Genomic DNA, 12,893 nt, shown 5'->3' with positions numbered 1-12,893 from the left:
AATAATGGTAAAATGTTATGCATGATTGTAACTTACATTAAGGTCATTGCATATTTTAGTAACCCATTCATGTCAAAAATGTGTAAGGACTCACAGACTTTTTTTCTCTGTAGCTGTATAGGACATTCAAGTGTATCTCTGAGTACATATAGTCCACCTCCCGCCCATATGCATTGTGTTTGCTCTTATTGGAAGTTCTGGGAGTGGAGACCAGTGATCCAGGACTGTAGCCTGTTCCCACTACCAACTAATATTCCTGTGGGGACTTCATGTTGTTTCTGCATTCGTCTGGCACTTGAGAGGACCCCTCTGCTTGTCAGCCAATGGGAAGTGTTCACAATACATTAAAAGCCGTATTTTGGGGTTGATTTACTTAAGGCAAATAGACTGTGCACTTTGCAAAGTGCAATTGCTCCAAACCTTAGTTAAGGTAAAGCTTCACTTTGCAAAAAGTACCCAATCACCTGCAAGGAAAATTCTAAAACAACAGCATTTTTGCTTGCACATGACTGGGTGATGGAAGTCAGCAGCGCTTTTGCTCACTTACTAATCTCTGGAGCAACTGCTCTTGTAGAGTGCAACTGCACTTTTCAAAGTGCACAGTGTATGTAAATCAACCCCTTAGTCTCTGCCTCAACTAAAACCTTGTCAAATCATTATTGGACTTGTATACTTGCTTCTTACACATATATAATAGATCCTATCTTTTATGATGTTTACATACAGTGGCTGTACGTTTTACCAAAATAATTTCGAGTAACTGAATAAATATAGGAAAAATAATGAATTTTTGGAAATTGAACTTTACAGCACAACACTTTATCCCTCTCATACAATTCTAGTTAAATAAATGTATTGCATTATTTTTATAAAACATTTGTGAATATGAATGAAAAGATGCAGGCATTTGATGTTTGTGATTATGAGTGTAGAAGATGCATTAATTCATCAAAGGTGTCCAAGTACATAAAACCAGCAAATGTTGAGCACAAAGACAAGTCCGTCTACTCCTGGGTGTAGTGTGATCCACAATGATTGATCTGATGGCCATTTCACTTAAAGGTATCTTTTAATTCATGCATAGCTATCTATTTCTACATTTATAAGAATTGTTGCCCTAATGCATGAAATTACTTGGAGCATAATGTCTAATTTCATACTCAACACTTTTCATTTATTTTTTAGAAAATACATAAAATGGGGATATCTTGATCACAGGCTAGAATTCTATTTGATGTATATTCAGCACATAAGCTTTTTAAAAATATCAAAACCAAGCTTGAACATATTTTTTCATTTAGTTTTTAGACATGTTTATGAAATACTTTTTATCAATAATGGCAGCTGTCACAGTGCTTTGTACATAAAACATGTGTATGTAAATTTCTAGGACATTATTTGACAAATATATATTTTAAGATGGAGATTCATGAAAATGATTTATGTTGCAATAAAGCCAGCATGTCAAGTTCACTGTAAAGAGAACTAATTTTCTTTGCTACTTCAAAGTTCTTTCTTTTCCCTAATCTTTTCTTTTGTTCATTTATTTATACAATGATTCTTTTCTTTTTGTTTGTTTTATAAGGTGCACTGATGTTAATGTTAGCAGGATCCAGCATATTACTAGCAGGAAATGGGGTGACATCACAACCAATATGCCCAAATGGGGGCACAAACTGTCAAATACCCACGTCTGCTCTCTTTGACCGCGCCGTAAAACTTTCACATTATATCCATTCTCTTTCCTCTGAAATGTTTAATGAGTTTGTAAGTATAGCTTTAACATATTTATTTTCTGTCAAAAAGGACTACATACTTACAATATATGTTAATTTACATTTGCAAACCATTTAGATTTGGTTGCCAAAGATGAGCTGCCAATGATGAAACTTTCTTTAGAAGACCCTAAATAGTTTTCTTTGAGTTAGTGAATATGTAAGAGATTGAAACAATGGTAAAGGTTTTTTTAAGCAACTCCACACTTGGATGACTTAGAACCTTCTTTAACCACTTTAGCCCTGGAAGATTTGGCTGCTCAATAAGCAGGCCATTTTATTTACGATACAGCACTGCGTTGCTTTAACTGACAATTGTGCGGTCATGCAACGTTGTACCCAAACAAAATTTATGTCCCTTTTTTCCCAGAAATAGGGCTTTCTTTTGGTGGTATTTGATCAGCTCTGTAGTTTTTATTTTTTGGGCTATAAACAAAAAAAGAGCGACAATTTAGAAAAAAAACACATTCTTTTGTACTTTTTAATATATTAAATATCCCCAATTTTTTTTTTTTAAAAAGCAAATTTTTTCCTCAGTTTAGGCCAATGTATATTCTTTTACATATTTTTGGTAAATAAAAAGGCACTAAGCGTATGATGATTGGTTTGCGCAAAAGTTATAGCGTCTACAAAATAGGGGAAAGATTTATGGAATTTTTATTATTATTATTTTTTTACTAGTAATAGTGGTGATCAACGATTTTTATCAGGACTGCAACATTATGGCGGATGCAATGGAAACGTTTGACACATTTTTGGGACCATTGACATTTATACAGCGATCAGTGCAATAAAAATGCACTGATTACTGTGTAAATGTCACTGGCAGGGAAGGGGTTAACAGTAGGGGGTGATCAAGGGGTTAACTGTGTTACTTAAGGAGTGATTTTAACTGTGGGGGGATGGGACTGCCTGGGTGAGGAGAGAGATCGTTGTTCATACTTAACATGAACAACAGATCGCTCTCCTCACCCCTGACAGCACGGAGATCTGTCTGTTTAAATTGACAGATTTCCGTTCTGTCTCCGTGTGGAGCAATCACGGGGGCCGGCGGTCATTGCAACCGCTGAGCATGTGCATGGGTGCTCCGGAAATTCGCCCCCCAGTGGTCAAAAGGCGAGCCGAAGTATAGCTACGACGGTTCGCCCAGAGGAGCCAACCTGCTGCAGTATAACTGCAGTGGCTGATTGGGAAGGGGTTAAAACTGACTCCCATCCTCCACATTTCTTCTACTTCTATTGTGAAGATATCTAGCTGTAGAGATGTCTATATTAGCATGTAAATGCCTAGGCAATGTGATATCCTTCTTAGAGGCAACACCTGCAGTTGATACTTTGCCACTTACAGTACAGTAAGTGGCAAAGATTCTGCAAAACAGAATCTGTAAAAATTATGTAAGATTTTTAAAAGGACGTTAAAGCTCATCATCTAATAGGAGCGACTCAAGTCGCTCCGACTTAGAAAAAGGTTCCTGTACTATTTTTGGGGCGACTTCAGGCGACTTGCATTGACTTCTATACAGTAGTCATTTTGCAAGTCGCTGCTGAAGTCGTGTGCAGGTCGCATCTGTGAGTCGCGCTGCAAGTTGTGTCGCCCCTGTGTGAACGGGCACTTAGTAAATCAACCCCAATGTGTAATTACTATAGTGGATCACTTTACATTTTGAGGTTGAGAAATATTTATAATTGACTAGCAGGAGGAAATTCTTTTAAGGAGGAGTGACATTGGTGAACATGGGAAGCTTTTTATTAATCAGATGATCAGAAGGATTTTCAAGAAAAGTTTAAATGCAGTGGACTGTCTTTTTGGAGGGGGATAAGTGTTCCAAAGGAAAAGCACAACAAAAGAGAAATCTAGAGCTGGCTTCCTTCTCCAAACCATCATTTCATTGCGTGAATGCTTCTTATTGAGAGAATTAGCACAGACAAAAAATGTTTTGGTACAAATTAACCTTACATTCCTATATGGCAGGATGAGCGCTTTACTCCAGGTCGTAGGTTTCTAGCAAAGTCTGGAATAAGTTGCCATACTTCTTCTCTGAATACTCCAGAAGACAAAGAGCAAGCCCGACAGATACAAGTAAGAGCTTTTTCAAATGTTTCAAATGAATGGCAATTAGATGAAACAATGTAGGTGAATATATGTTCACTTAGTAATTAACTAAAATAACTCAAAACAAGTCTTACAATAATATTAAAATTCCTGTAAACGTTTAGTGCATTTCACAGTTCTTGAAAAAAAAAAAAAAATATATATATATACACACACTCTACACAATTGCTTTATTGCTTTTAGTTTTATTTTCTATATTGCACAATTGTTTTTTTTTTTTTTGCTTTCAATTCTCCTTTCTCTTGTATTTTTATTGAAAAACTTGATTCAATATTAGTATAAATCTTTCCTACCATTTTATTTGAATGTGTACATCTATAATAGAAAAAAGGCTGATTTTCCATACTGTAATCATAAATGACTGAAACGTGAGGTTTTCACTAAATGTTTGTGTATACACTAAAGCATGAAGATCTGCTGAACTTGGTGCTGAAGGTTCTAAGATCATGGAATGATCCTTTGGTTCACATGGTTTCGGAAGTTCAAGATATCCGGGAGGCTCCAGACACCATCCTTTGGAAAGCTGTAGAAGTTGAAGAGCAAACGAAACGTCTACTCGAAGGAATGGAAAGGATTATTGGCAGGGTAAACATAATATTAAAGATACATGTAGTGATTTTAGTAAAATAATTCATATGAAATGTTTAGTTGTTACTCATGCTTGCAGAACAGGGTGTATTCTCCACCCCGAATGTCAGCTGCAGCACAGTATTAGCCATAATAGAAGTGTAGTAACCAACCATTGTGACATCCTATTTAGCCCTTTTTTTCTATGGACCGTTTACTATTTAGTGTGCATTCCCTTTGATGCCAAAGGAGTGCATTACATAGTTCCTACCCTTTGGAGACCAACACAAAGATTGTATTTGAATTTTGCAAAGGCATTTGATACAGTTCCCCACAAACGTTTACTTTACAAGCTGAGGTATTTTGACATGGACCATAGGGTATGTACCAAGATTGAAAACTGGCTACAGGAGCAGGTCCAAATGGTGGTGATAAAAAGCGAGTACTTGAAATGGTCTCGTGTGGTAAGTGGGGTCCCCCAAGAATCTGTCCTGGGACCAATTCTGTTAAGTTTTTTCATAAATTATAGAGGTTGGTATAAATAGCTCAATCTCAGTGTTTGCTGATGATTCAAAGTTAAGCAGGGCAATAACTTCTGCGAAGGATGGGGAAACCTTACAAGATGACCTAAATAAAATAATGGGTTGGGCATCTACATGGCAAATGAGGTTTAATGTTGAAAAATGTAAGGTAATGTATTTGGGTGCTAAAAATACAAATACAAGTTACTTGTTAGGGGAGAACCTCTAGGGGAATCCAGGATGGAAAAGGACCTGGGGGTCCTAGTAGATGACAGGCTCAGCAATGGCATGCAATGCCAAGCCGCTTTAAGCAAAGCCAACAGAATATTAGCATGCATTAAAAGGGGGATTTACTCCAGAGATTAAATTATATTCTCTCTGGAGAAGAGACGCTTCAGAAGGGATATGATAGTGATATACAATTACCTCCCTGGTGACCTTAGCATAGGGAAAACACTTTTCAGTGAAAGGGAGTTTGACTACTTGCCGTCCGCCCACCGTCAAATGACGGTGGAGCAGTGCAGCTCTCATTCTGGAATGAAGTCATTTGACAGATTAGCGGGCGCGCTGTGTTCCTGGAATGCGATGCGGCCCCTTTGTCCATATGATCGCCTGTGTCCAATCATGGCCAATCACAGCCAATCCCATGTAAAAAAAGGAAGTGCTATTTATCGGCTCTCCTCGCCTCACACTGAGTGTGAGGTAAGGAGAGCAAATCAGCTGCATCTCCTTAAAGGGAAGATGTGAAAAGATAATCAGAGCACTTTGCCCACCTGTGACCAGTGTTAATTTTGGCAGCAAATTTTGATTTCGTTTTAGTCTTAATCTTAGGACTAAAAGGGCAGTTTAGATTTAGTCCCATTTTAGCCTTCTGAAATTGTTTTAGTTTTAGTCGTATTTAGTCGACTAAATCTCCAGTAGATTTTAGTCGACTAAAATGTCCTATGTTTTAGTCGAATAAAATCTGCAGTACATTTTAGTCGACTAAAATTCATTGGGTGTCATTAAATTGTAATGCATTCGTTAACATTCCTCTACAATTTCCAAACTCATTATATACTGCTGGAGTGAAAAATCTAATATGTTATTATTTATGGTATTGAGGTATGAACATGCACTACAGACCAGTGTTAATTTTGAAGTCAAATTTCTATTTAGTTTTAGTCTTAGTCTTTTGACTAAAATGGCATTTTAGTTTTAGTCCCATTTTAGTCTTTTGACTAAAATGCGATTTTAGTTTTAGTCGTAATTTAGTCATCTCAATTATTTTAGTTTTAGTCGTATTTTAGTCAACTAAAATAGTATTCATTTAGTCGACAAAAATGTTTTAGTCGTTGAAATTAACACTGCCTGTGACATCAGTCTGTGGCCATTGGTGATACCAGCCCATGCTCATCAGTGGAGTCAATCTCTGTTGCCTATTAGTGCCCATCAATGTCACCTATCAGTGCCACCTATCAGTGCTCATCGGTGCTGCATATCAGTGCTACCTATCAGTGCCCATCAGTGCTGCATATAAGTGCTTCCTCATCAGTGCCACCCCATCAGCGCCTATCAGTGCTGCCTCATCATTGCCCATCAGTGCTGCCTCATCAGTGCCCATCAGTGCAGCCTATCAGTTCCCGTCAGTGCAGCTTCATCAGCGCACATCAGTGAAGGAGAAAAATTACTAATTTGCAAAATTTTGAAACTTCGTTTTTTTAGCAAAAAATAAAAACCCAGCAGTGATTAAATAACAACAAAAGAAATCTCTATTTGTGTGAAGAAAATTATTAAAACATTATTTTGGTACAGTGTTGTATGAACATGCAATTGTCATTCAAAGTTCGTCATCATTGAAAGCTGAAAAATGGCCTGAGCAGCAAGGGGGTGGACGTGCAACAACATACAGGGATATATGATTTACTATTGACATAAACACATGCACACACACAGGTTGAATTGGTGTCTTTTTTCAGCCTTACTGAATATGTAACTATGTAACTATTATAGATAGACCATTTGTTCCCTATTTCATATGTTACAAGCTATTTTAAGTCTCCTTCCCCATACTTTTTACACTATAGACTTTAGCTGGCCTTAGACTGTTCGAATCTCAACCCTTTTAGCAGGGACCAGCTGAGATTTGACCCACGTATGGGCAGGCTGGTTGTACCCAAGTTGATCAATTGATCAACTTGGATACAAACAGTCTGTTGGATATTTCATGATATTATTGCCAGCAGCTATAGCTGCTGGCAATAATCACTATGTGCTACCCCTGCGGGGACAACACAATTGCTCTGGCTGTGATGATGGGGGAATTAAGCGATTTTCTTTCCTGTAACCTGTGGTTAGTTTAAGACGTTGTGTCTACATTAATAGTTCTGTAAACCACTTATGTGCAGTCCTTGATTTGGCCATTTAGGCTATAGCTTAAAAGTAAGAAAAAAAAAGTCTTGCTCTCTCTTTACTTAATATGTGCTTTGCCTCTTAGATTCAACCAGGTGATTTAGAAAATGAAATTTACTCACCATGGCCTGGCCCAGCTTCAATACCAGGAGATGAAAACTCACGACTCTTTGCATTCTACAATCTACTCCACTGCCTTCGTAGGGACTCTCATAAAATCGACAACTATTTGAAGCTTCTAAAATGCCGTCTTATCCATGAGGGAAATTGTTAAACTTTTATTCTTAACTCTCTAAAGCAATAAAAATGTGTTTCATTTTAAACAGCAATGATATGAGCAAGTCTTTTAGAAAAACATGTGACAAAATCGTTTTTTTAATTGTTTTATAGACTTTCTAATGAATTGGATTCCTATTTGTAGCATATCAAATCAAATAAAATGCAAAACTATATGTACATACATGCATATGTCCGTGTGCATTTTCTTTTTACATATCCAGATGAACATTTTAAAATGTGTGTATTATGAACATTTTAAAAATAGTTTTTTTTCTTTTATACATTCATTTTCATTGATCCTCCAAAGCTTACATGTTCCCCTTTTGCTTCTCTATATAGAGCATGACCATGCAGGATCTATCATACTTGAATGTTTTTCTCCTCAAAACAAATTGGTAAGACCCCCTAGACATTAGATGACTCTAGAATGGGTGACAATCTAAGTCTTTATTGCACTTTCAAATAGAATTCAGACATGTTGATAAATCTTTTCTATTGCCATTTTAGCCCCTGTTCTAGCTGGTGCTAGAGGTGTCTTCAGCTCACCTCCCTCATTCCTCTGCATAGCCTAAACAGGAGCATTTGCACTATGCCTTCTTCTGTTTAAAGAACTGATGAAGATTGCAGATGCCTAATGCCCTGTACACCTGGTCAGAAATTCCGACGGAAAAGGTCCGATTGGATTATGTTGTCGGAAAATCCGATCGTGTGTGGGCTCTGTTTCCGTCGGAAATCCAGATGGAAAAAGTTTGAGAGCTGGATCTGAAATTTTTCGACAACAAAATCCGATCGGACTTTTTCTGATCATTTGTAGAGAATTCCGACAGACAAAGTGCCACGCATGCTCAAATTAAATTACGAGACCAAAGCTATTGGCTACTAGCCTCTACGTAAACCCGTTGTATGCAGCGAACGTCACCACGCTCCGATCGATCAGATTTTCCGACAACTTTGTCTGACCGTGTGTATGCAACACAGGTTTCGACCAAAATCCAGTGGAAAAAATCAGACGGATTTTGTGGTCGGAATGTCCGACCGTGTGTACAGGGCATTAGAGTGGTAAGAACTTGCATACTCACATTCTTCAAATATTATCGGTAGCCTTTAAAAACAAAGTAAGTTAATCTGTGGCAGCAAATTAGGTATTTATTAACAGTCTTTGTCTTTTTTGGATATGGAAACCAGTCACACACTGCATCCTTTCAGATACTTTCCATGAAAAATGTATTTCTTTTAAGAACAGTGTACACAAACATTATGTTGCCAGTTCCCACAGATTTAATTGGTATTGAATCTTGGCTTAATTGTTGATATGATTGGCCAATAATATTCCTGGATATGCTCTCTTTTGGAGAGACAGGGTAAAACTGAAGTGATAGTGGTGTCTGTCTCTATGTGAGAAGTGATCTCAAAGTGAGTGTGAAAGAGGACCTAGTTGATGGGGGGCTGAGGCATTATGGGTGGAACTGCATTTGAGTGTGCATATCACAAAGTTAATTATTGCAGTTTGTTATAGGCCCTCCAGTGTTAAGGAGGAAGTGGAGAATCCAAGGTTGTTAAAGTATTGTAAACTTTATTTTTGAAAAAAATAACAAACATACCTATACTTACCTGCTCTGTGCAATGCTTTGCACAGAGCAGCCCCGCCCCAGCTCTTTTGCTGGGGTCCCCCGCTGATGCTCCAGGCCCCTCCTCCTAATTAAGTGCCACCGCAGAAAGTCCATTGGGGCACCCATGCAGGCTTGCTCCCGAGTCCTGCTGCTGTGTCTATGGGCACAGACAGCGCTCCTGCTTTTATACATTTTTTTAGTGAGGAGAGCGACAGCACCTGGAGCCGCTACATGCTTGCACATGGATGGATCAGGTTCAAGTAAGAAAAGGGGGGGATCTAAGGGGGAGCTGCAGCACAGAAGGTATTTCACCTTAATTCATAAAATGCATTAAGGTGAAAAACCTTAAGGCTTTACAACCACTTTATTGTTTAGACCTCTAAACATTTGGTAAGTGGCCTTGATATCCTTCTTGGGGGTGTGCACAGTGGTAAAGATTGTGGTTGCACCGGAACACCTGGGCTGTTTTTGTCTATTCCAGAGCACTTTTTGTACGCAGAAGTTATTTTACACTTTATTTGGCTGGATTGCTCCTTTGTGAATCTGTGGACTTTCCTCCTCTGCTCTACCCAGCACCCAAGTCACTTTGTCAACCTCATCATCAGCATCCACTCCATCCTCATCCTCACTGGAGCCAACTTGGCAATACGCTGTGGCTGGGGAAACATAACTGCCAGTTTGTTGTTTATCATTGTTTTCCCCTCTCTGTAGGCTCATGTTAGTTCCTTCCTCTACCTCAGAACCAATATCAGAATCAAGTAATGTCTGTACATCTTCAAGAAGCAAGTGGCTAATGCTGTGTTCAAATAATTCATCTGACTTCTCCATGCATGATGCTGGGGCTATGTCAGGAGTGGCTGTGAACAAGGAGGCAGAACAAGGCACTCTGGCAGCTGGGATGTACTGTGCACTAGTGCCAGCTTGGGTCATAGAGGAGGAGGTGGATTTGGATAGTTTAGTTACCCAGTCCACCACCTTCTCTACATGTTGTGGCTGGATAGCGTGGGCAACATCACTAAACAGAGACAAAGGTGCCCTGCCTGAGGACAGACCATGTCCATCTTTGCCTGTGAACACAGACACTGCTGCCCCCCTCATAGTGGCATGGGAACATCTGCCTCTCCTTGTTGGCCTGCCAGACATAATGGTGGGGCTTATTACCCAAATTGTATAGATATTGGGAAATGTGTAATTGGTCGCACTTTTGTTCAATCAAAAGTATTGTTTGGTGCACTTCAAATTGAGGACTGAGGCTGACAGAAATGTAAAACCTATAAAACAAAAATTAAAAAGGGGGAACACTGCATCTCAGTCTTAAAAACTGCAGCTGACACACTATTCCCACACACTATACTAACACTAAATTAACACTCTACACTGAACACACTAACTGCTAGTAGCAAAATGAGCCATGCTCTTTCTATCTCCACTCCAACACACTACAAGAGCAACCATGTAGGGAAGGATCCCAGTGGAGAAACCAGGAACAGGATCAAGTCAGGCCACGGGTCATACACAACAAGATCTGTCCGAGGTTCAATGGGATAAATCAGGAACAGAGTCGGTAGCCAGGCCAGGGGTCAACACAATGCAGACAAGCAGAGGTACAGTAGTGCAGACGGGAGTGTAGTCGGGTCCAAGCTAGGGGTCGGTGCAGGCAGAGAGCAGGGAGAGTCAGGCAAGCCGAGTAGTCAACAGGATTCAGATAATCAGACACAGGCAGCAGGTACAGGGGACACAGGGAGCTCATAATAATCTAGCAACCTGCCTACTGTCTGCAGCAGACGCCAGAGGGCGCCAACTACTGTCACCGTGAGCACGTGCATGCTGGGGTGCGTCTGTGCACACCTACCATAGCGCATCTGCGTGCGCCCGCAGTATTGCACCGGTGTGCACCCTTTGTCACGCACCTGTGTGGGTGCATGCGCCCGGGGATTCGGCCGGCGTAACCATGGCAGTTTCTGGAAGGATCGCCAGTCCTACGGCTATTTCCCTGACAGTGCCCCCCCCAAGGGGCAGCCTCTGGATGCCCAAGCGGGCCCATCTCTCAGGATAGCGGGCTCTGAACCTCTGTACAATGTGGGAGCATGAATATTATTTGCTGGTTCCCAAGAATTTTCTTCTACATCATAACCTTTCCACTTAACAAGGAATTGAATTGTCCTACCTCTCTGCTGACAGTCCAGAATGGCTTCCACTTCATACTCTCTTTCACCTCCCACTGAGACCAGAGGTGGTGGAACTTCTTCTCTTCCTGGAAAGGGACTAGAGACAACAGTTTAAGAGACATGAAATATTGGATGCATTTTATAGGAACTTGGCAATTTCAGTTCAAATGCCACTGGGTTAATTTCCTGTTTAATTATAAATGGCCTGATAAACCTAGGTCCCAGCTTCCGAGAGGGACAAGGAAACCTCATATTTGCCAAAGAGAGCCACACCTTATCTCCAACCCTAAACACAGGGTTCCTCCTTCTCTTATTATACTGCTTCTTGTAATCCTCTTTGGCTTTTTGCATAGTTGCCTGGAGGGTCTGATAGTTAACCTGGATAGCGTTACCCTGCCCAAGAACAAGGACATTGTTGAGAACTCCCAGGGAAAGTGGGAGGATGACTTGATCTGGGACATTTTGCAAGTCCCTAAGCCCTTGCGGGTGCCGGAGACTGAGGTCTAGGCCCATTTTAAAGGCCTTCAGGGTGAATGGTGGCTAGGAAGATCCATTTATAAAGATCGGGTACTCGTTGCCAGGGCAGGTTGGCCCACACAAGTTATTCAGTTTCCATCCAAGAAGAAGGAGGTAAATATAAGAGGTTTCCCATTCCCCAATTTATGCCTGAGAGAACTGTGTGGAGCCACAGTGCGTGTAAAAGTGATCCACATGGCCTGCTGGGAAGTAGCAGAATATGAATTTTTCCTGATTTGCCCAAACAAACCAGCCTGCCACCCTGTGTGCCTGATGAAAGAACCTTTGTCATTGCAAGGACCTCTGGGTGAGGTTTGTTTCCTTCATTTACTCTTTTAAGGAGCCTATTTGTCCGGGGAGGGGCCCCTCCCATCAAGAACTCCAGAGAAAAACTGTCCACCCTGCATATATGTTTTTTCTTATTTCCCATTTTTTCTGCCAGCGGGTTATAACCCCCTCCTGACAGAACAAAGAGAGACAGTGTGTGTTGAATTGAATTTCTATTATTTCTGTCTGCGGAATGCTAACCTCCTCCCGACAGAAATTGTGTACAGTGTATAGTTAGATCTGAGTGTAGGATGTTTCCCCTTTGTCTTCTCTTAGGATCTTCTGGGATGGGACAGCTGTCCATCCCCTCTGGCTGGGGACATGAAGCTTGAGGAAGAGATGCTCTGGCTCAAATGTGTATATGTATGTATAATTTTTAGCCACAGAGACCTGCAGTTAGATGTGCCTTATTTGCTCTGTACAAATGTAAATACCTACCAGAAGTTTATATATGTACACGCCCACCACTAGCCTTCTAAACCCACAGTAGATGTCAAATAGATATATAGTCCTAACCAGAGAGGTATGTATATATAAATTATAAAGGAGCAGAAAAAAATTGTATGTAAGTCAACCCTCAGGCTGGCTTCTACTATTATTAGGGATGTCCCACCAGTGCCTATGATC

The 12,893-nt window shown here is 40.2% G+C and overlaps 1 protein-coding gene across 1 annotated transcript; it reads left to right on the top strand.

Moving 5' to 3' along the window:
* Positions 1–971: 971 nt before the first annotated feature.
* On the top strand, positions 972–7,826 carry PRL (prolactin). Its single transcript, XM_077492268.1, has 5 exons — positions 972–1,062; positions 1,586–1,767; positions 3,747–3,854; positions 4,293–4,472; positions 7,452–7,826. Exons 1-5 carry the CDS (start codon positions 1,032–1,034, stop codon positions 7,638–7,640), a joined length of 690 nt encoding a protein of 229 aa, XP_077348394.1. The 5' UTR covers positions 972–1,031; the 3' UTR covers positions 7,641–7,826.
* The last annotated feature ends 5,067 nt before the right edge of the window (positions 7,827–12,893 follow it).

This window comes from Lithobates pipiens, unplaced genomic scaffold (assembly GCF_037356315.1).
Source record: "Lithobates pipiens isolate NorthernLeopardFrog02 unplaced genomic scaffold, aLitPip1_a1.2 Scaffold_19, whole genome shotgun sequence".
NCBI classification, from domain to species: domain Eukaryota; kingdom Metazoa; phylum Chordata; class Amphibia; order Anura; family Ranidae; genus Lithobates; species Lithobates pipiens.
This window is presented reverse-complemented; position numbering and strand designations above follow the sequence as displayed.

Bases quoted from the DNA above. Each gene is read 5' to 3' on its own strand.
- PRL (XM_077492268.1), top strand. From the start codon at position 1,032: ATGATTGATCTGATGGCCATTTCACTTAAAG. The intron at 1,063-1,585 runs GTATCTTTTAAT...TTGTTTTATAAG, and splicing joins GATGGCCATTTCACTTAAAG to GTGCACTGATGTTAATGTTA. The intron at 1,768-3,746 runs GTAAGTATAGCT...CCTATATGGCAG, and splicing joins CTGAAATGTTTAATGAGTTT to GATGAGCGCTTTACTCCAGG.